The sequence below is a fragment of the Cavia porcellus genome, unplaced genomic scaffold (genome assembly GCF_034190915.1).
Source record: "Cavia porcellus strain 051 isolate PalLab524CR breed Dunkin Hartley unplaced genomic scaffold, mCavPor4.1 scaffold_17, whole genome shotgun sequence".
Classification (NCBI taxonomy): Eukaryota; Metazoa; Chordata; class Mammalia; order Rodentia; family Caviidae; genus Cavia; species Cavia porcellus.
Window position 1 is genome coordinate 31,503,478 of NW_026947500.1, and position 23,092 is coordinate 31,526,569.

Here is a 23,092-nt window from a genome sequence, read left to right on the forward strand (position 1 = left end):
TAGTTCCATTTCACCTCATCTCTATTGGCCTCCAATTGTAGCTTCCACACTATAAACTGGGGACTTGAAAATTAAAACCGAAGTTTATTTCGTTGCTATAGCAATGGGAAATTCCAAGAAACTGAAGACTGCAGACTAGCCAGCCTCCATTTAAAAAATTATGTGCACCAAGGGAGGGGGGGAAAAAAACCCAAACAAACAAAAAAGTATTCGTCTTAACATACTAGGTCTAAATAATAAAAACACATTTAATGTCATTTAATAAAATTAGTTTCCTCCTTCACAATCAAGGGTCAATACCACCCTACAAAATCCAGTATACGAAGAGCAGGCCACAAGTCACGTTAATCTAAAAATCTTAATTTTAAAATACGTAAACCTCACTCGTATCTACTATTCAAACAAAAACAAATGCTTTTATTTACAGTGACCAAAACACACTTCTCGTTTTCGACTTAGCAAATTCTGGGTCTGTGTAGCCGCAGAAACGAAAATAAAATGTGGCTAGAAAAAAGAGAAACGGAAGGAAGCTAAAGAAAGCCACAAAATTCCCCAAACCTCAGCCCCACACGGCGGTCTACTTCTGGACTGCCTCTCTGCATTCGCTCTCTCAAGGGGCTGTTTCTGCAGCTGAGTCTCGTGTCTTAGGATTTCTCAAATTTGTAACCTCTCTATTTTCCTTCAAAGGGGTGGAGGAGACACGGAGGAAACATGGCCAAGTTTTTAAAAAGTGAAGATAATACTGCATGTCAAAATAATCATCCGAACTATTAAAAAGGCACCCCCGCCGGAGTATTCCCATGGATCTAAACAGCACAAAGCAATCTCCTGGCTATTGTCTAAATCAAGTATTTATCGTATGAACACCTACGACAGGGAAGCCGCACACAGAATTATAATCTCAGCCAGGTTGTGCCCCTCGTCCCCACCGTTCTCCCATACCCCGACCTTCGTGCTCACTGGAGCCCCGACTTCTTCCTACTGTGAACATGGCTGGAGAACTCGGACGAACACAGACCTGGAGAGAAGAGGTCGCCACGAGGCCCCACCACTCTCCTTCCTCACCTGTTCCGCGGCTCCGTCGCCTGACATGGCTTCAGATGATTACAACGTGCGCACTAGCCGGCGTCAGGAAGCTAGAAAAGAAAAATTAAACTAAAACAACCCCTAAATCAATCAAGCTATCCCTTGCCCAGCGGAGCCCGAGAGCTCACACCAACCGCCGCCGCCCACTCAGCTATGAATTAAAATGGCTGCGCCCCTGAGGGCTCAAGAGAGGTGTGGTTTACGAATTAACTTCCGGGGCAGCGGGCGGGGGCAAGAGCGCAACCCCGCATTCGTTCGACTGCGCAGACTCAGAGAGATCCTGGAAGGGGGCGGGCCCACGTACGCACTAACGTTACAGCCCTGGACTGGTGCGGCTGTAGCCCCGCTGGTCGCGATAGGCTAGGAAGAGGGAGCTATTGGCTAGCAGGCTCCCGCGCTTTCTTGGAATTTTTTGTACCACTGTGTACACCCGAGTCCCTCACTTTTGAAGCTGGCTCAGGCAAGCTGACGACCTTAGGGAGCAATGCTAGGGGTTATGCCTCCCAAATTTGAGAGGGAAAAAAGTCAAGAGTCATAAATTTTATTTGGTCTCAGCTATGACTTTTTACTTTTCTTGAGAATGGGTGGAGCAAATAAAGCCCGATTTGTTGGACTGGGTGGCACACGCTTGTAATCCCATCACTGTGGGAGGCAGAATCAGGAGGATCTCAAATTCAGCCCACTTGGGCAACTTAGCCACTTTGTGAGTCCTTGTCTAATAATAAAGTTTACAAAAAGGGTTGGGGGTATGTGTAGCTCAGTGTGAAGGCCCTGGGTTTAATACCACACACTCACCCCCACACACACATACACGCAATCAAGCCCATATTAATTTTTACTGTCACTATCCTGTTGTGTACAAATTTGTGGGATCTGGGTTTCTGCTCAGCCTCTAACCTACCCACCCCCAAATAGAATACAGTGCTAGAATTAAAATATTAATAACAGCACATTTACTGAGTGAGGTAAAGATTTATTTGGTTTTGTTTGTTGTTTTTTTCCTCTTAAAATTGGTTAACAGCCAGGTATGGTGGCACACACCTGTAATCGTGGCACTTTGAAGACTGAGGCCGAAATGTAGAGTTCAGGCCATCCTGGGCAACTTAAGATTCTGTCTCAAAAACAATATTACACTGCTCAAGGATCATAACTATATTAAATTACCTTCGAGTAAGTCTCACTTCATCTCTATCCTCTCCACCCAACCTCAATCTCATTCTCAATAAGTACTGATAGAATTTTGGCGTGGCTGAAAAGATAAGAAGTATGAACTATAAATGACCTTTAAGAATGTGGGGAGAGATCCCTTGACCCTCCAGGGGCTGGCATTGTCCCCAGGGGCTGGCATTCTCTCCTTTGGACACGTGGAGTGGGGGCATACATGTAGCTTAGGTTTGGGGTGGTACCTAAGGGGCATTAATGATGCACAGGTAGCCCATTGGTATTCATTTCATGCCACATGTAAACTCCTAGGGGCGGGGAAGATGACCTCAAGATTGAGCTTCTTGGTTCTGCCTCCCAGCCTCACCGGCTACAGTTTCCCAACTGGGCCAAAATCCTTTCAAGTACTATCTCTTGTTTATTAGTTTTTAGTTTAACCCAGTGTTTTCTTTTTTGTGGGGAGGTCTTAGTGAGACAGTCTCACTATGTAGTTCAAACTGGTTTTAAACTCACTTGTGTAAATTGTGCTGGCCCTGAACTCATGGTGATTCTCCTGCCTCAGCCTCCCGAGTGCTGGGATTATAGGTGTGTGCCACCACGCCCTGTTTTTGTCTTTTTAAAAACAGAAGTCTACCTATGTTGCTGGTCTTGAACTCCTGGGCTCCAGTGATGCTCCCACTTCTCCCTCCTGAGGGATAAGACTATAGCTCCATGCCACTGCACCTGGCTTTCCACTGTATCCATTTGCAGATAACTAATTACATGTGTTTGAATTTATTTCTTCCACAATGTTACACAGTTTTACACTTGGTAATTTTATTTTTCATTTTTTTGGTCTTTGTTTTGCCTTTTTTTAGAAACAGGGTCTTTACAGTTTAGACCAGGATAGCCTTATACTTGCTATGTAGCCAAGGCTAGGTTTGAACTCTCAAGCCTCCTGCCTCAGCCTCCCCGTGCTTGAAATTACAAGCCTGCCCCACTATGCCCGCCATTCTTTTTTCCTTTAAAACAGTGTGTAATACTCTACTGTGTGGAGGTAGCATAAATTTATCCAACCCTGTCAAAAGTTATTTGTATGATTTCCAATCTTTTGCTATGTTCACCCAGTATAAAAATCAACATGGTTAAGAACAAAGAAAATCATATTTATTGGGGGGCCAAGTAAGATTGCACTTTGGTAAAACGCACTCAACTAATCTCAAAGATGTGGCACTCCCAGTGTTTTATAAACTCCCAGGTTTTATAAATCAGCAGCTATATTTATAGTAAATGGCCAGAGGGCTGGCAATTATATCATTTGTTACTCAAGAAATATGGGTGGTACCAGCAGAAGTCTTGAAGTTTTGGCACTGGCTGTCTTGTAGGACAGGGGCTGGCTATGATCTCAGTTCCTGGCTGGCAGGCAGGGATCTGTGGTCTGACAGTCAACAGAGGTTACCAGTGATTTAAGAAAGGATAGCTTGGTTCTGTCCGGAAGTCAGCTCACATCTCTGGCCTTATACTTGGGAGTGTTGGCCATTTGAGTCAAAATTCTGCTCTGGACCTGTCTGAGATCTGATTGACAGATCTCCTGATTCCTCCCCCTTTTTTATGGCACTAAGGATTGGACCCAGGGGCTTTTTAAGTGTTTACTAGAGGAACAGATACAACACAAGGTATACAGATGTGTAAGAATTTACAAGGTTACCTCACCCTGGTCACTCACCAAGTTGGATGAAATACTTCAGTCCAAGATTTGGAGTTCCCTTCAGTCTCCCATGCAAGTCCGTGGCCAAAGGATCTGTGCAAAAGGTGGCAGGATCTAGGCTGGTAGCTGGAGAATCTGTGCCAGAAGAAGGAGATAATAGCCAAGGTGAAGGCAAAGATTTGAGCTCTTCTGAAGAACAGAAACAAGTCTGCCCTTCCTCATTTCCCCTTTATACCATCGAGGTGGTGAGCCGCCCTAAGGTGCGATCTTCCACATCCTTGGGTGTGGAATTGCTGAGTTCATTTAGTTAAACTCTAGGGCCAGGCATGGTAGATTATGCCTATAATGCCAGCATTCAGGAAGTTGAGGCAGGAGGATGCTATGAATTCGAGGCCATCCTATGCTATATAAGTGAGTTCAAGACCAGCCTGAAGGGCTTAAATTTGTAGTCCTCCTATCTTAGCTTCTGGGAGTATTGGGATTCCTAGCCTGTACCACTGCATGCAGCTACAGTAGAATGTGTTACAATTTGGGTTTTTTTGTTTTGTTTTGTTTTGTTTTGTTTTGTTTTGGTATTGAGAATTGAAGCCAGGACCTTCTTACTTAATACATCCCACGTCCCCCCCTTTTTTTTTCCTTTGAGACAGGTGTCTCAATTGCTCAGGATGGGCTCAAACCAAATATCAGTCCTGCCTCAACCTCTCAGAATACTGGGATTACAGATATGGGCCGCTATATTTGGCTCTGACTTAATATTGAAAGCCTCGAACCAATTCTATTCCATTTTGACTCTTTTCCTTGATTACTATACAGATAACATACATTAGTTAGTGCTCTCTAGATAAACAGATATATTGTGATTTACAAGGTAAGCATACAGTGACTGCCTACCGAGTCTGATGTGCAAAAGTGCAAAAGGGCTGGCTGTGAGATAGAGATGGGGCTGGGAATTTAGCTCAGTGGCATAAGCGCCTGCCTTGCAAGCAGGCAGTCATGAGTTCGATCCCTGGTACCGATAAAAACGAAAAAGACAGAAAAAAAAATGAAAGATCCAATCAAAGCTGGAAGAGCTGGAACTGACTGCAGGGTCCGCTTGGTGTCTGCATCGGAAGCCACAGCGCTGGAACCCTGGGACAGCCGCCCAAAGGCAACAGCACAGAGAGACATCCAGCATCTCCTTCCATCCCCATTCATGCTGCTCAGGATACAAGCCTATTGGCTGCTGTCACTCACACCCACTTCTGCCTTCAGCAAATCCATTCAACTACACCCAGAACTAAGCTAGTCTAAGCGTTTGGGCATTTCTTATTCAAATTGACACAACAGTTAACCATCACATGTTTTGCAAATAATCTTGTGTGCAAGTAGCGGCACATTCATGGCTGTGTACATTGAGAGTACATTCCCAGGCGTGGGATTGCTGAGTCGGAAGGTAACTACAGTGTACCAACCAGGCCTGGGAGTGCACACTTGTGATGCAGAACCCAGTGCTCCAGTCTCCCCAGTAGCACCACGCAGGATGAATGTGTCATTTTACTACGTCCTGTGAATTTCCTTCCATGGAATTTCCAACGGTGCCATTTTCCACTCTCAAATCAGTGTGCTTATTTTCTGATAAGTTCTTAACAGAATGTCACATTGGATGGTTGCCCATCTGTTAGGTAAGAAGTGGAATCTCAACATTTTATTTGTGTTTCTTTTTATTACAAGTGAAGCTCTGTAGCTTTTAATCAGTACTGGGGATCGAACTCACAACCGTATGCTTGTAAGGCAGCTACTTATGCTGCTGAGCTAAATCCCCAGCCCACAAGTGAGGCTCTGTATCTTCTCATATTTTAAAGAATCAGGTCCTTTGTTATCTGGGCATGGTGGTACATGCATGTTAGTCCAGCACTTTTGGGGCTGAGGCAGGAGCAGTGCCCTAAGCTTGAGGCCAACCTGGACTACATAGCAAGACCTTGTCTCAACAAAACAAAGTAGAACAAAACAAAAACAGTAAAAGAAAAACAACCATAACAAAGAATCATGCTTTTTTCTTTTACTCTGTAAAAGTCACATCTTTTGCTCAGTTTTAAAATATATTTCAGTTGGGCATGGTGGTACACTCCTGTAATCCCAGCACTCGAGGGTCTGAAGCAGCAGGACCATTGTGAATCTAAGGCCATTCTGGACTACATAGGGAGACTCTGGCTCAGAAACAAACAAGCAAAAAAGAAATAAAATAAAATAAAATAAATTTAAAACAAAACAAGCAAAAACCACCTGCCATCATACACAAGGCCCCGTGTTGAATCCCTAGCGCTAAATAAAAATAAATAAGGTCATGGAAATATGGCATTTTGCCTTTGACAGCTACGCTTTGCGTTGTCTTTAAAAACAAAAGAACATTTTCCTACCTAGCCAACATAACACCTAATATCCAGTACATATTCAAATTTTTCCAGTTGCCCCAAAAATTACCTTCACAACTGCTTGATTTAAATTAAGAGCCAGGTGGGCAAGGTGACATGTGCTTGTAATCCCAACGCTCTGGGAGACTGAGGCAGGGGATGTCAAACTTTAGTCTAGCCTGAGCAGGTTAGGAACCTGGTGATAGCCTTCTCAAAATAAAAAGTTCACTGGGTTTTGGGCCAACCCTTTGAGTTCAATGCCCAATAGGACAGTAACTAAATAAACTAACAGCCAATGTAGAACTATACCTGTGTTTGGCTTTCTTGTTCCTTATATCTCTTTCAATCCAGGACAGTTCCTTTTTTTACTCAACACCTATTTGTCAGAAGACCGTTCTTCTAGAATGTTCCACGTTTGGGATTCGTCTCACTGTTTCCTCAAAATGCCATCCCAAAGGGGCTGGAGATTTAGCTCAGTGACATAAACGCCTGCCTTGCAAGCAGGCAGTCGTGAGTTCGATCCCCAGTACCGATAAAAAGGAAAAAGACAAAAAAAAAAAAAAAAAAAATGCCATCCCGAGAGTTTCCTGTAAAGGTGTGGATACAGTCCATTAAAAAAAAAAAAAGATTTATGATGGGATTACAGTGGAGGCAGTCTGTTTCTAAAATCGGCCATATTCTGGGTTGGTTTTTTTTTTTTTTTTTTAAATTTGTAGTGGGAATTGAGCTTGTCAATGAGCTATATCCCTGGCCCCATATTCTGTTTTGTTTTCTTTTGTCATCACTGAGGGTTGAACCCAGGGTCTTTATACTGAGTTACATCCTTAGTTCTTCTTAAAATGTTTTTTTAAAAAAAAATTTTTGGTACCTGTGATCGAACTCACATTGTTAAAATCATTTAAAATTTTGCAAGAGGATCTCAGTAAATCATCAGATTGCTCAGGCTGGGCTCTGATTTGTGATCCTGCTGCCTAAAGCAGGCTCCCGGAGTGCTGGAGTTACAGGAATGCACTGCCACACCCAGCTCAGCCCTAATTTTTTAAGACATGGAGTTTTTCCTCCAAAGTCACTAACTTGCCCAGGCTGACTCAAACTTGCAATTCTCCTTCCTCAGCCTTGCGGAGTACCATGATTACAGGCATATGCCACAAAGCTCAGCCTGTCATATTTGTTCTCCCTTGGAAACAGAAACTAATCTATATGATGCCTTTTGGAAGAACAAAGACAAGTTCTTTATCCATAATTCACCTCCATGTTCTCATACCAATTGGTACTGACCCAATTAAAATTGATTGTATCATTTATCTGCATTTATTTACTAGTATTCTTTGGAAGAATTTACCCACATGCTCTGGGACTATTCATTAGAAAAGCAGGTTTAAGACTTAATTCTTTAATACATTTTTCCCCTTTATTCTTTTTCTTTCTTTTTAATTTGTTCTTTCTTTCCGTTTCTTTTGTTTTGTGTGTGAAAGTAAAGTTTAATACAGAGCCTTCTAACCATGCTGCATCTCCAGCCCTTTTTATTTGTTGATTTATTGTTTATTTTTCACTGGGTATCAGCTCTTAATAGCAATTTTAAAGTAAAGAACTAAATTAAGTTGGGCGTGGTGGTGCACACTGTAATCTCAGCACTCAGGAGGCTGAAGCAGGAGGATCGCTGTGAGTTCAAAGCCAGCCTGAACTGCATAATGAACCTGTCTCAAAAAAGTCCAATAAATAAATAAAAAGAACTACATTAATGATGAGTGCTTTATATGGGAACAAATTAATTTTTCCTGCTTTTTTTTTTCTTGAGTAGCATTTTTGATTCACAAACTTTTGTGAACTCTGTGTTTCTCAATAAGCAACAAGAATGTGTGTTGATCTGAAAGCCGTGTGACTCACCCAGGAGAAGAAAGTGACTGATTTGTGTCAGATACTGATGCTAAATCTAGGCAGGTGGTAATGGAGAATTGACCTTTAGATTTAGCCAGAGACTGGCCCTGAATCAAGGCCGGCAGCTTCCTGACACTGTTGGTTTTAAACAGGAGCCAAGAGAGATGTCTTTTTTCTTTGGTCTGTTGGCCATTTCAGAACTTGGGCAGTGAAATGATCAATTCATTAGAAAAAAACAGCATGAAGCAACCACTACCTCCTCTCCCTCCCCCATGAGCGGCTGTGAGTGTGGCAGGTTGCAGTGGCCCAGGACAGGAGCCATAGGAGTTTACTGGGACCCGGGCCATGCTGGGACCTGGAGCATCCTGAAACCATGCAACATCTCTCCCACTGCCTGTTTTGTTTTGTTGCACTTCAATATACATGAAAGTATGGACAGCTATTTTGAAGAGAATGAAAGACTCTATGACAGCCAATAGTGACTTCCCTATTACCTGGTTTTGAAGACCTAAATCGCCTTCCTCATTCTGTTCAGATCAATTTTATACTATGTTGTTTTGTATTAATTCTCTGTATGCGAAGACATGGACAACTATTTGGAAGAAAACAAGAGACAATATGATAGACCGTGAAGATCTCAGGTCGCTAGCTTTGAAATTTATATCTCTTACATTACTTTCTTATGTCCTATTTTGTTCTGTTTTGTTGTGTTTAATTTTACTCCCTTTAAAATAAAAATAAAGAAAGATTTAGCCAGACAGATTATTGGTGAGCTTGACCTTGGCAACTCCTGAAGTGTCATGGGGGCTCATACCTCAGAGAGTAATTTAAAAAAGAATGTGAGGGCATCTGGGCATGGTGTTACACACCCGTAATCCCAGCACTTTGGAGGCTGAGGCAGAAGGATTGCCATGATTTTGAGGCCACCCTGGGCTACAGAGTGAGACCTGTCTCAAAACCAAACCAAACTAAACAAACAAACAAAACCCAAAACAAAACAAAATGAAGAAAGGAAAAAGAAAGTCTGGGAGGACATAATTAGAGAGCTTGTCTTTGAAGCGATTTGCTGCAAAATGAAGGGAGGGGTGGGCAACAGCTATAGGATACAGAGTCAAAAGAACTGTTTGTTTCTTGGTTTTAAGATAAATTTTATTGTATATATTTAAGGCATAAAATATATTTTGAGACATGTAGATAGTATAGACAGTGAAATGATATGTGTAGTCAAGCAAATGAATGCATACTCCATCTCAGTTGCATGCACCTTTCCCTTTGGAGATTAGAGCACCTCAAGTCCTGTTTTTTAAGGAACCCCCTATTCCAGGGCCTTCCCTCTGGACTTTGTCCCAAGCCCTTCTCTTTTATTTTTTATTTTGAAACAAAATTTTGTTAAATTGCTACATTGCCCAGGCTGAGCTCAAACTTGCCATCTTCCCGCCTCAGCTTCCCAGAGTGCTGGGGTTACAAGTCTGCATCACTGAGCGCGGCTGCCAGGAAGCCCCTGAATCCTGTGCAGTGTTGCTAACTGTGTTTCTCACATATGCTAGGCTTCTAGACTCCTTTCCGAGTCCTACCCTTGAGCCACTTCTCGTTTCCTCCCCCCTTTCATCCTTGCATCACTCACGTTGTGCCTGCAACTGTGTGTGTCATTCCCATAGGCATACAATTTGGTTGTCATCTCTCCCACAGCTGATTGATTGAGTGACTGATTGACTGATTTTGTATTACCAGGGATGCTGAGCTACATCCATAGCCATATTTTTTAATTAATTGTACAACAGGACCTTATCAAGTTGTCAAGACTTGGCCTTGAACTTGGATTCCTCCCGCCTCAGACTCTTTGAGTACAGGCATGTGTCACCACAGGGTGGCTATCTCTTTATATACACTAGAGTGACTCCTCAGCATATGCCTATAACCCCAACACTCTGGGAGGCTGAGGCAAGAAGATCTCTAATTGGAACACAGCATGAGCTTCATAGCAATATAGTGAAAACTTCTTTCAAAAATAAATAAATAAAAAGGAACGGGGTTGTAAATCAATGAAAATTTCCTGAATTCAATTCCGAGTATAGCAAAGAAGAATAGTGGATGTTGTGACACATTCCTGTAATAACAACTAGTTGGGAAGGTGAGGCAGGAGGATCATCAGTTAAGGGCTAACCTAGTCAATTTAGAGTCTTCCTCAAAAAAAAAAATTTTTTTTTTGGTCTTTTTCCTTTTTATCGGTACTGGGGATAACTCAGGACTGCCTGCTTGCAAGGCAGGCACTTATGCTGCTGAGCTAAATCCCCAGCCCCTTCTTTCTCAAAATTTAAAGAAAAAAAGGCGGGAAGTATAGCCCAATGGTAGAGGACTTACCTAGCATGAACAAAGTCCTGGGTTTGATTCTTAGTCCTGCAAAACAAACAAACAAACAAACAATGTTATTAAAATGAGCTAAAATCTTCAAAAAGTATAAACAAAATCCTTTCAAATTTCAATAACTCTATTACTACCATCAATCAGACTTATAAACCCTCAAGTTTCTTAGTAGCAGAGTTTTTTAGACTTTTACACATACACACACACACACACACACACGCACACGCACACGCACACGCACACACACACATATCTGAACATTATTGAGATCTGTACCAGAAATGCAAGTGGAGGGTCTTCCTCGACATGGGGCACTGTGAGCTTGCTGGGAGGCCAGGACATGGAGAACAGAGGACTAGTGGGCCACTGAGAAGGTCCTAAAACAAGGCCCACACCAGTTATCCCACTGAAAGAGGGGACAGAGGGCTGTCAAGGCAGCCCTCAACTTGAATATTGAATAATCAAGAGATCAGAGAGACCAGTGGGGAAGAAAGTGAATTTACTGGGTTTTATGTACACACTGGCTCAGCTTGACCTTATGATATCCAGAATGGCTGAGTAAAGCTGGGTGTGGTGGCACATGCCTTAGGAGGTTGAGGCAGGAGGATTGTTGCGAGTTCGAGACCAGGCTGGGCTACAAAGTGAACTCAAGGCCAGCCTGGTCTGCATAGTGAGACCCTGTCTCAGAAAGAGAGAGAGAAAAAAAATGGCTGCGTGAACCCTAAAACTCTAGTTTGACACACTTGGCTGAGGGGATCGTTCTTTAGGAACTGGGAGAGAAGCAAGGGTATGAGACAAAGCTATTCAAAGCAGTAAATAACTCAGCCTTGACAGACACAGAGCCTTAAGAACCCTGGGAGGACACGTGGACATAAACTGTTCGCCAGACCTAGTTGCCAATCTTATCTGCATCAGAGCAAGAAGTTTTAGCCCCAGGAGAAAGGAGGAGGGTTTGAGGGAGATTGCTCAAATCTAGGAAAGTTTTTTTTTTCTTTAAGACCTGTTCCAGCAACATCAGGTGATTGCTGAGGTTGTAAGAATCTTTTATTTTTAAGGGTCTCTGTGAAATAGACAAGTTTATTGTGAATGGTCCACGCAATGCAAAAATCTTTAAAACATATGTATTGATTTTTGGGTTTTTTGAGAAAGGGTCTCATTGTGTGTCTCAGGCTGGCCTTGAACTCATTTTGAAACCCAACTTGGGCTCAAACAGCCATTTTCCTGTGTTAGCCATAATTACAGGCATGCACCACCATGTCTGGTTTCAGTGTGCAATTTTTTATGCAAGATAAAGTTATTTCAGCAAAGCATAGATTGTGTTATGGCATGTGTGTGAAAGCCTATATAGATTTGTTTGTTTGTTTGTTTGTATTGGGAATGAAACTTAGGACCTTGTACTTGCCAGGCAGGCACTTATGCCACTGAGCTATATCCCCAATCCCTATGCAGTATTTTTATCCACCTTTAAGCCACAGGTTTTCCACTCTCATCGGCCACAAATATATAAACGTGTCTGTGCATGTATCAGCCAACATTGGTCATTAGGCAACACATTTATCACGTACGTTGCAATATTTTTATTATTAAATCTGCCACTTGCAGTGTTTCCATGAATCCTCCAGGTGGCAGACAAATACAATTTCCATTTAATGATTAAACAGGTTTGGTAAGGCCATTGCTTCCTTCCAGAAAAGCCATTAGAAACATTAATCAGAATTCCAAATATAGCACAGGTATATTTACTATATGGTTAGAGAACTAACTTTTTATAAATTATATGGGAATTTTATCAGAAACATAAATGGCAGTTCTTAAACAGCTGAATAATCATTGTACTTAGGCACTCAGTTAAATATATTTTCTATGTTACCCACCATCCTGAATGCATACAAATATACCTGCTGACTATGAAAACTAGTTGGGGTCCTTTATTTGGAATCTGATAAACAAAATCAATAAAGAATCACTGATAAAGCAAAATCTCTAACCAACAGATTGGGTTTTTCAAAATTCTTTGCAGATTTCTACTGTTATTTCTAGATTAAAACTCATGGCAGCAAGTGCCTGCCTGGCAAGTGCAAGGTACTGAGTCTGATTCCTGGTACTAAAAATCAAACAAAACAAAACAAAATGAAAAACTTTATGCCAGCCAGGAATGGTGGTGTATTCCTATAATCCCAGCACTTGAGAAGGCTGAGGCAGGAGGATTAGCAGTTCAACTCTAGACTAGGAAATTTAGTGAGATCCTGTCTCAAAAGGGGAGAAGGGTACAATTCAGGGCAAACCCTCTGAGTAGAACACCAAGCACTACAAGAACAAAACAAAACCCATGTCATAGTTAAAATTATTCTTTAAAAATTGGGTATACATTATGCTTGATGTAATATATGTATTGATTATATATGAAGCATATGCGTGCGTGCATGTGTGTGTGTGTGTGTGTGTGTGTGTGTGTGTGTGTGTGTGATGCTTAGGGTTGAGGACTGAACCTAAAGCCTTCACACTGAGCCACATCTCCAGCACTTAAAAGAAAAAAAAATTTTTTTTTTTTTTAAATTCTGACACAAGGTCTTTCTAACTTGCCCAGGCTGGGTGTCTTTTTATATTTTCATCTATTTTTTACAGAAAAGGTTAACAGGCACATGACTCCAGCTATGTAGAGTGATGGGCAAATATTTTAAAAGCTTGTGTGACAGGAATGCCGATATATTTGGGATTTTATTTTTAAAGTACTTGCAGCAGCACTTCCGCACGATGAATTCTCTCTGTGTGATGAAACTGGAATGACTATTGCCTCCTCTTGAATTAAGATGTTGATTCAACACATCTTTTACACACTTCCTAAATTTAAAGGCTTTCTTCCTTGACTTTAAAATAATTTGAAATTCAAGTAACTAGAAATAACCAATTTAAAAACATTTGGGCATCATTAAATTATATTCATTGTTCTAAATATTTGCAAAGCTTCCTTAGCAAAGAACCCATATAAAAACTTAAAATTGGTCTGGGAACGTAGCTCACTGGTGGAGTACTTGCACAGGGCCGGATGTGCAAGACCTTTGGTTCAATATGCAGTACCTCAAAAAACAAGTAAATAATGTTGGGCATGATGGTACACACTTGCAATCCTAGCCGTTGGGAGACTGAGGCAAGAGGATCATCATGAGTTTGCGGCCAGCCTGTGCTACATGAGTGAGTTCAGGGTCAGCCTGAACTATGTAGTGAGACTCTGTCTTAAAAGTAAAACAATAGCTGGGGATTTAGCTCAGCGGCATAAGTGCCAGTGGCAAGCATGAGGTCCTGAGTTCTATCCCCAGTACCAAAAAAAAGTAAAACAAAACAAACAACAAATAAGTAAATTAGTCAAAGCACTTAAACAACAATATTGGAGAAAATTAAGAGATGGAAAACAAAAACTATCATAATCTCATCATAATTGTTTTTATTGTCCACAGTCACTTTTTAGATTCAATGGTACCCACCAGGGTTTTTTCCCATTTCTTATACTAAACCTTGAGCAAACACAACTTTGATATAATTGGGGGCTAGCTGGGGATTTAGCTCAGCCACATAAGCGCCTGTCTGGCAAGTGTGAGGTTGTGAGTTTGATCCCTGGTACCCAAAAGGGGCGTGGGCTAATTTGGTTTTAAAGATGTGGGATCAATACACACTAGTATATGTTTTTGTTTTTGACAGGATCATGCTACGTACTTCAGGATGACCTCAGATTCATGGCGATCCTCCTGCTTCAGCCCCAGGAGTGCTGGGGTTGTAGGTGTGTGCTCCCGTACCTGACCAATACTGATTAGTATGACACAGACTTGATACTCCCTCCTATTGATTTCTAAGGGAGGAAGCTAAATGCTTGGTGAGGAATAGCTGCCTGCGTCTTAATCATCTCAGTAGATACCCAGTACACTGGTGAATTAAGCAACCTAATCCTATGTTTCCTACTTGAGATGTTAGGAAGAGAGAGAATGAAGCATGTGGACTCTATTGTAATCAGTCTTAGAGTTGTCTAGATTAAAAATGGATCAACAGGGCAGGGGATATATCTCAGCAGGCACAAGTGCCTGCCTGGCAACCATGAGGTCCTGAGTTCAATTCCTGGTACAACAAAAAAGGGTCAACAATCCCAAACCATGCATTTTTCCTTTTCTGAGGCCAAATGAACTTATAGCCTAATGCGATACTCAATCATACTTTGATACGTTAGCAACTTGGGTCTTCTTTTTCTGTGCTCTGTCCCTGTTAAGTGAGCCTGTTTGCCTGAGTCCTTCAAAACTGAATTTTTCAACAGGATTTTATCAACTCTGAGAACAATTTGTTGTTACTTAAAAATAATGACTGTTTTTGAACTTTGCCTCTCCAAGTTTCAGTGTTCTCCTTTGTCATGGGAATTAAAGATTGTATCCATTTTTTGGAAAAAAAAAAAACCCTATGTTCTCCATAAATTCCCATTATTTAAAAATGCCATATCTGTAATCAGCACGCGGATCGGACACACGAAGAGCTCTCAATAAAGCACATGTATGCTGAACCTTGGGGTGATGATACTCAGCACAGGAGGACAATACGGCAACTGTACTCTTGGGGTGACTTTTATCCAAAGTGGCTTCTGAATTCCTAGTACAAGGCAAGAAATACTTAGACCCTGTAATGATCCTTTCATTGTTTACTAGCAGTAGGACCAGAGGGTGGAATGTGCTATCCCTGGCACAGTGAGTTCTGCTGAAAGTCTAGAGAGAAGAAAATGTCTTCCTATTTCAGTGACTGAAGAGAAAACATTGAGGGAAAGAGAGAAAGCAAGTTCCAGGAGGTACGCACTTATTATCTCTGTGCTGGTCTGATGGGAGTCTTTGTCAATGAGGTCATGCTTTTCTATTTATCTCTGCTAGTTTCCTTAACCATATCATGTACACTTCGCCAAACCGACTGCTTGACAGATGCCTTTTCCTGGGCTACAGAGGGACTAAAAAGAGCGTTTTTAAAAATCTGTGCAAACTGGATGGTAGGACAAGCAAACTTTTAATTCCAAAGCTTTGGGAGGCTGAGGCAGGAGGAACACAAACTTGAGCCCAGTCCTGGGCCATTTAGAGATTTAATGAGGTCCTGTTTTAAAATTTAAAAAAATTTAAAGCAAGGCTGGAGATGCAGCCCAGTGGATTCAACCCTCAGCACTGAAAAAAAAAAAGTCAAATCCATCACTATAGTTGAGAGAAAAAAACCAATGCCAATTGACAAAGAGTTACCATTTTTATCTAGACACTACTTAGTACTATACACAAACTCAGGGCCTATATGTATACAAACAAAATAATTCTGCAATGATTTTTGGAGAGAGAGAGAGAAGATCGTGCTATGTAGTTCAAGGACCCTAAACTCAGTATGTAGCACAGGCTGGTCTCAAACTTACAGTGATCCTCCTACTTCAGCCTCCTAAGAGCTGGGTTTATAGGCATATACCACAATATTTGGCTTAAATGACTCTAGATGAACAATTAGTTGATATATCATAGTGGTTGTGGGATTTCTGAAATGTATTATTTCTTAGTATGTCATCCAATATACAGATAGAACCTTAACAAAATGAAGGCCCCCAAAGATTTTAATAGATTAAAAATCTGTGAACTGTGGTTTCACATCAAAAGAATTTTAGCTGGATGTGGTGGCACACACCTGTAATCCCAGCACTCAGGAATCTGGGACAGGGGATCACTGTGAGTTCAAGTCTACCTGGGTTACGTATCAAGTTTAAGACCAGCTTGAATTATAGAGCTAGATAGATCATGTTTCAAAAAGAAAAAAATATTGTTTGAAGCATATCAAATAGCAACAAGGAAAAAATAATTAGAAGACTCCTGGCAGCATTTATTATTCCAGAACAAGCACCAAATTTTATTTCTTTGGTTACCTTGGTCACAAATTAACTTTTTTTTTTTTTTGTACAAGGAATTGAACTCAGAGCCTTAGGCTTGCCAGACAGGCGCTTTGCCACTGACCTACATCCCCAGCCCTACTCCTAGTAAGTTTAGTGCCTAGTAATTTGGTGTGTATCAGAGATATTTATACTTTAGCATCTAATTTAGAACTCTATGTGGGTATTGGTTGATGTGGATTTTTTTTTTAATGTGGATTGTTTTTGTATTACTCAATGATAAAAAAATATGGAATTTTTAATAAAAAAAATATATCCATTGAGTTTTCTTTTTTGTCTGTAGTAGGGGCTGCATTTAGAGCCTGCACCCTGAGCTACATGTCTGGCCCCTTTTATTTTTGAGAATGGGTCTTGTCAAATTGCCCTAGTGGGATCTGAATTTGTGATGTTTCTGCTTCAGCCTCCTAAGTGCTGGGATTACAGGCATAAATCACCAATCCCAATTTGTGCAATAAATTTTCCTTCAAGTGTGATCCTAAAAAAAGAAATCCACTAAAGGAGTAAAGTAAAAGAGCATACATCTATATAAATGACAAGCACAATCTGTTGTAATAGGAGTTTTCATTTTGGATAACATTTTCAACTAGGTATATATCTACATACAAGGCACCACGTGTGACTCTATACCATTTCCCATATAAAATAATTTACCCTGCCTTCTTCATACTTTGGAAACCTAACACTTGTGATAAGAATTTTTGGTTAATCTCCGTTGTTCTAGTCCTAGTTGCCCAAGCGACTGTACCTACAGTTTTAAGCTAAGAGAATCGTTCTTTCCTTCATCATGGAATCCCACCTGCCCAATCTCTTACTCTGATTGAAGATATAAGAATTCTTTAAAAGTCCCATTATGATTTATATCTGAAATGTCCCCCAAAGCTTCATGTGCTCTCAAGTGGGGCTCTTAGGAGGTGGTTGGATCATGCATGTGGGTGCATGGTACTGGACCAGACTACTGATTGGATTAGCGTGGCTCTGGGTGTGGCAGAATGAATTTACTGAAGGCAGAAGCCACACGATGGGTGAAAGTGGAACCAACCAGTATGCTAGTGGCCTGGATGGAGAATAAAGGGAATAAGGGAAGCAGGCTCACTGCTTCTGCTGGCTCAGTCATGGACTATCTCACTTCTGCCATGCCCCTCTGCCATGCTGCTTTGTCTTGGAGCTTCTTGACTTTGGACTGAAACCTCTGCCAAAATAAGCTTTTCCTCCTTTAACTTGTCAGGTATTTTGTTCCAGTAATGAGAAAGTAGATTCAATAAACTTCATCTTTAAATATTTACCTCACTTTTATTGAGATCTTACTCTGTGTTTTGAATATTCAGTGTACAAAAGTAGCACTAGGTATGGGGTCTCATAACTATAAATCTCAGATCTCTGGGAGCCTGAGGCAGGCAGATTCTAAAATGAAGCTCAGGCTGAGCAATTTAGTGACTCAGTAATAGTCACTAGTGACTCAATTTAGTGTCTCAAAAACAATTTAAAAAGGTGAGAGATGTAGCTCAGTGCAAAGGCCGTGGGTTTAATCCCTAATGCTGAAAAAAAAAATACAGTCTCTGCTTTCCAGAAACTTGCAGATTTAAATGTCTTTTACCAAATTCTCTTAAAAATATAAGAAATTTGAGAGTTCATTCCCCTATAATCTTAGCATTCTGAGAGGCTAAGGTACTAGGATTCCAAGTTTGAGCCCAATCTGGGCAATATAGCAAAACTTCCACCTCCCAAAAGATGCTGGACTTTCTTTTCTTTTTTTCTTTTTTTTTTTTGTCTTTTTCGGTACCAGGGATCGAACTCATGACTGCCTGCTTGCAAGGCAGGCACTTATGCCGCTGAGCTAAATCCCCAGCCCCTAAAATGCTGGACTTTCAAAGGTACTGGTCCTGGGTATATATGGAATAGTATTGATGAATTGCAAATGCATTATGCTCAGTAAAAGAAGACACAAAAGACAACATATTTCAAGATTCTATTTATGGGTAAAGATGGAACAAAGGTTTTTAAGTATGTAAAAGATCAAAATTCACAAATGGATGGGAGAAATATGGCCTTCAAGCTGGGCAGTGTGGCACGTACCTGTAATTCCACCACTCTAGGAGGCTGAGGCAGGGAGAGCACAAGTACAGGCCCAGCCTAGGAGGACAAAGGCCCACAGAGGTAAAAGCATGTTGCTGTGCCCCAAAGGACCTAGTAGGTGGGAAGGCTGAGGGCGGGTCCACGCATCTGTCGAAGGAAGCCACCCTGCAGCTTGGCCAGCTGCTCCTAGAGCCCCAGATCTACAAGAGTCAAGGCTGATGATGGTGAATTGTTCTGTGTGAGCTCCAGGATCTGTTTACTCTCCTATGCCTGCTCTGCCCATCACTAGGCCAGGTGCTCCAGCTGCAGCAACTGCTCTCAAATCTGGTGACACGGGTTTTGGTTGTTTTGAATCTGGACCTGCAGCTGTCCTGCCAGGAGGTCCAGCTTCTTCTGTAGCTGCTGGACCTCTACCTAGAGCCACTGTTCCTCCTCAGAGGGCCAGACCGGGGCTCCAGGGCCAGGGTACTGCTGAGAAAGGAAGCAGAAAGTAAGGAAGCAGGCTCCAGGGCTTCCGGCCTCTCAGAGCATCCACTTAGTTCTTGCCCCCCAATCCAGGATCCTTATCCCCACTTTGGCTTCCTGGCTCATTTCTCAGACCAAAGTGATGGCCATGCTTGAAACCACTCCCCAGTGTGATTCATGTAGCCACACAATCCCTCTCTGCAGATGGGGACCAAGGCTCGAGATGACAAGACTTGCCATTTTCTGGCACAAACCGCTTTTCCTTTGCCAAAATGCCCTTGAGTCCACCCTACTCCTTGGGCCAGTGTTAAGTCACCTCCAAAGCCCTGGACATAGCTCTGCTTCCAGGTTACCCTTCTCCATGCTAGTCATCTATCTCTGAATTTTGGCTGAACTGCTCTCCAGCTCCTGCACCTGCTCTGTGCTCCTTCTCCTCCTTCAAGGTGCAAAGCCGTCCAAGTCACAGGGAACAGGCACATCTATCATACTGTCTTTGCCCTCTTGCCCTTCTGGGCCCGAATCTGGGGTACCTCAGATACAAGACTGGTGAGCTGTTGACATAGTTTTAGCAGGCCCTTGGTCGAGGAGAGTCTGGGAAAGAAACACATGGTCAGGGGTGCACGGCTGGATGCTGAAAGAGGAGCACGCATTGTGGCTTACTCTGCCCTTCAGTCTAGGATGAAACTCTCCTGGTTGCATCCAAGATAATGAGACCAGGACTGTGTGTGGTTTGCCTTTTTCTTGGCTGCAGCCAATTTTTGCTCTAGGGCTTCTTGGAAAAATCCATAGGCAGGGGTGGGGGTGAACCACATCAGGACAATCCCATCAATCCTGGCGAAATTTCTTCCAGTAACTGCCATGCAGTGCAGCTCCCCACCCCCAACAGGCGTTACCAGAAGGGTATTGAGTTCTAATGAGGTGGTGATGGGCGTGGCTTCACTTCTCCAGGCCTATTGGACAAAGAACAGATGACGTCGAAGAGGCGTGGTCATTTTTCTTGCGGGGCAGGGATGCTTGGAGACACGTTTGACAGTTACTCAAACTGTCAACGACGCTTAATCTTCAGTTTTTGTCTTGTATTGCCTTTGCTCAAGGACATAAATTTTATTTTATGATACATATATCTAGATATATATATTTTTTATTTACTAGGGATTAAACCCAGGGCCTCTTACATGCTAGGCAAGTGCTCTGCTGCTGAGCTTTATTTCTGGCTCTTATTTTTTTGGGGTGAGATCTTACTAAGGTGCCCAGGTTGGCCTCAAACTTGCAAACCTTCTGCCTCAACCTCCTGAGTTTCTGAGAATACAGCATGCACTCCCCCAATGGGACCCATAGTTTATTTTACCAAACAAAATTATTTTCTTTTACAAAAATTGTTTTCCTCTCTGGTTGATCACTTCTTGCAACACTCATGCAAATCATCAAGGCAAATCCCACACAACTAATTTTCCAAAAAAGCTGATTTTTCTTTGGTATCCTCAGTAACACTTGGGATATTGCTTGCAGAGAGGAAACCTTGTTTCTAAGGAAAAACCTTATTAGGAAATGCCATTAGTAGATTATAGCTCTATAATTATTTTTGGGCTGATGCAATCTGTATATAGACTGAACTAAATTTCAAATTCCTCTGGTTTCCTGTAATAACTGTCTGCAGCTCTAAGAACTTCTCAACTTTGAAGCCCTTTCAGTTGAAGCTGAACTACTCCCTGCCATTTTCAAAGGTTAAGCCTCATACCTGATGTGTGGGCCACAAAGAAAGTCGACCCAACTACCAGATGCTGTAACCAGAGACAGCTGAATTACAAACTAAGGCGACCTATTGACATTTGAACTAAAGAACTAGACTCCCTCTTTATTTACTGAGACTTCTGTCCATCCTAACTTTTCCTAGCTTATTTTTTTTTCCTTGCTTGCTTTTTTTTTTTCAGTTGATAAAGGTGTAGTTAAAATTTCACAGTTCATAGCTACCCTTAGTGACTTATGAAATCCTTTAGTTCTCCCCAGCAGGTGATATTGGGGATATCCTCAAGGTAACTTGTTCAAATAATAGTGATAGTCTCATTTTATACCACTGTCTAAATTCAACCCAGCCATGGGATTTTAAATAATCAAATTGCTCTAGATTGGTGGCCATGGTGGCACATGTATAATGCTCCAGGAAGGTGAGGCAGGAGGATCACAGGTTCAAGCCCAGCCTTGGCAACTTAGTGAGACCCTGTCCTCAGAACTCAATGTACCTGTCATGCACCTAACCATTGATTTCACAGTACCTGTGGAGGCAGCACTGCCTTTTGACAGCTGGAGAGGAGAATTACTCTGATCCAGGCTACCCAGTTGGAAAGCAACAAAGCTATAGTTTGAACCCAAGTCAGTGAGACTCCAGATCCCAGCTTCCTCTCTATTTGACTCTTCAAAGTGCCTTCACAGAAGATTCTGGGAACCAGGAGAAGTTCCTGACTCTGAGCATAGGCAGGAAGGGATTGGGACACAATCTCTCTTAAGGGCTAAATGTCTTGTGTGGGTTCTTGGGAAAGCCAGGGTCCACAGTGGCCCCTTTAGAAGGAGGTAGTCCTGGCGCATGCCACCTCTTCCCCATCTGCTGCTTCCTCTGCTGTACCACCTCACAACAATCCATGGCACTCCCAACTGGCCCAGGAGGTAGGTCAGTGTCATGTGGTACTGAGTGGTTCATGGCCTCATATTTGAGATTTCAGCCTTTGTCCTAATCATGTTGAGCTCTTTTGCCTTGTAACACGAGAACAGGGCTTCTTCCCTCTACTGGAAGTCAGCATCCTTAGGTGCTGGGCCCCGAGACCCTTGCCCTCTGATAGATCAGGTTTGCGTCTGTAGTTCATTAGGGCAGGACTGCCCTTGTAGCCCCATGGCCCTCCCCTTGCTATCACCAAGCAGTGTCCAGGTAACAGGCCTGGAATATGCCACACATATATCTGCTAGACTTGTTCAGACACTGGCGCTCAGTACAACCCCGAAGTCCATCCTCTGCTGGCAGAATCTGCTCCTTGCTCCATGCATATGTGCTACTGACCCAAGACCACAGAATTGGACAGGCAAGGCCAGGCAGTAGGAAATCCATTTATTGCAAAAGAAAAGAAAAGAAAAGAAAAGAAAAAAGAAACAGGAGCTGCATCGCTAGGACCCCACAACCTGCTCCTTATTTCCTTCCTCTGACTTCTACTACCAATAAGTACATTTCCCAGCCTCAAATAATTATTAGCACCTCCATGTTGGCTGGCTGCAGTATTGACATGACTGTAGAAAGTATTTCTTAGGCACAGTCGCTGTGCTCCTCACAGTAGCCCACCCAGCAACCTCTGCCTGAACCCCAGTGGCCAGAAGGCCAGAAGTGCCTCCAAGGGTCTGGGAACACTCTAAATGAATTTAATTTTCAAAAATTAAAAAAGTATTCTTTTTCCTTTCTAATGTTTCAATGTACAATTATTTTTTAAAATATACTTATCTTTAAGTCATTTTCTGGTTTTTTAATTTTTACAGTATCTGAAATTTAAAAAAAAAATTTTTTTTTCTTAGTTATCTTGAACTTTAAAGATAAAAGCATTGCCTGTGAAGGAGAGGCAGGGATAGGTTAGGAAGGCACTGAATGGTGTGTGTCTCAGAGGAGGATGTGGGGCAGAGTTCTGAGCCCCATTTCTCTAGGCTTTGGCTTTCAGTCTTTCTAGATCACAGTGATCTCCATGTTGACTTTCTTGTCTGCCGGCTGGGAAAAGGGAATGCAGGGTGATGCCCAAGGCTAGCTAGCGTTCTCCCTTTCATGCAGGTGCATCAGGTTCCCCAGAAGTGGGGTTCTGCGGAGAGGGCCTCAGTCCCAGCCTCTTCTGGTGCAGGTTCCACACTGTCCACAAGGCTCCACTCTAGAAGATCTCTGGAGAGAGGGCAGCAGGCGCTGAGGACTAGGCCAACCTGTATATCGCCCCCTCGCTGCACCCCCAGTCAGCTCCTCCTAAGGGCTCCGCTCACCACCCTACTTGGTAGCAGCTGCAAGTTCCTTGGTGTCTTTGGGACCCTGGA

The 23,092-nt window shown here is 42.3% G+C and overlaps 1 protein-coding gene and 1 non-coding gene across 3 annotated transcripts in view; one reads left to right on the plus strand and one right to left on the minus strand.

The window, feature by feature from the left end:
• Positions 1-1,278, minus strand: part of Cstf3 (cleavage stimulation factor subunit 3) — an 80,160-nt gene extending 78,882 nt beyond the window's left edge. For both annotated transcript variants that reach the window (XM_063227743.1, XM_003463865.5), the window contains exon 1: positions 1,066-1,278. Coding sequence is in view for 1 of the 2 variants with exons in the window: in XM_003463865.5 (XP_003463913.2) it covers positions 1,066-1,092 (27 nt within the window). In the remaining variant the exon portion in view is untranslated. The remainder of the gene's footprint in view (positions 1-1,065) is intronic.
• A 7,025-nt stretch (positions 1,279-8,303) lies between these two features.
• Positions 8,304-8,443, plus strand: LOC111755215 (small nucleolar RNA SNORA2/SNORA34 family). The gene has a single exon (XR_002789786.1). It is a non-coding gene; the product is annotated as a small nucleolar RNA SNORA2/SNORA34 family (small nucleolar RNA).
• The last annotated feature ends 14,649 nt before the right edge of the window (positions 8,444-23,092 follow it).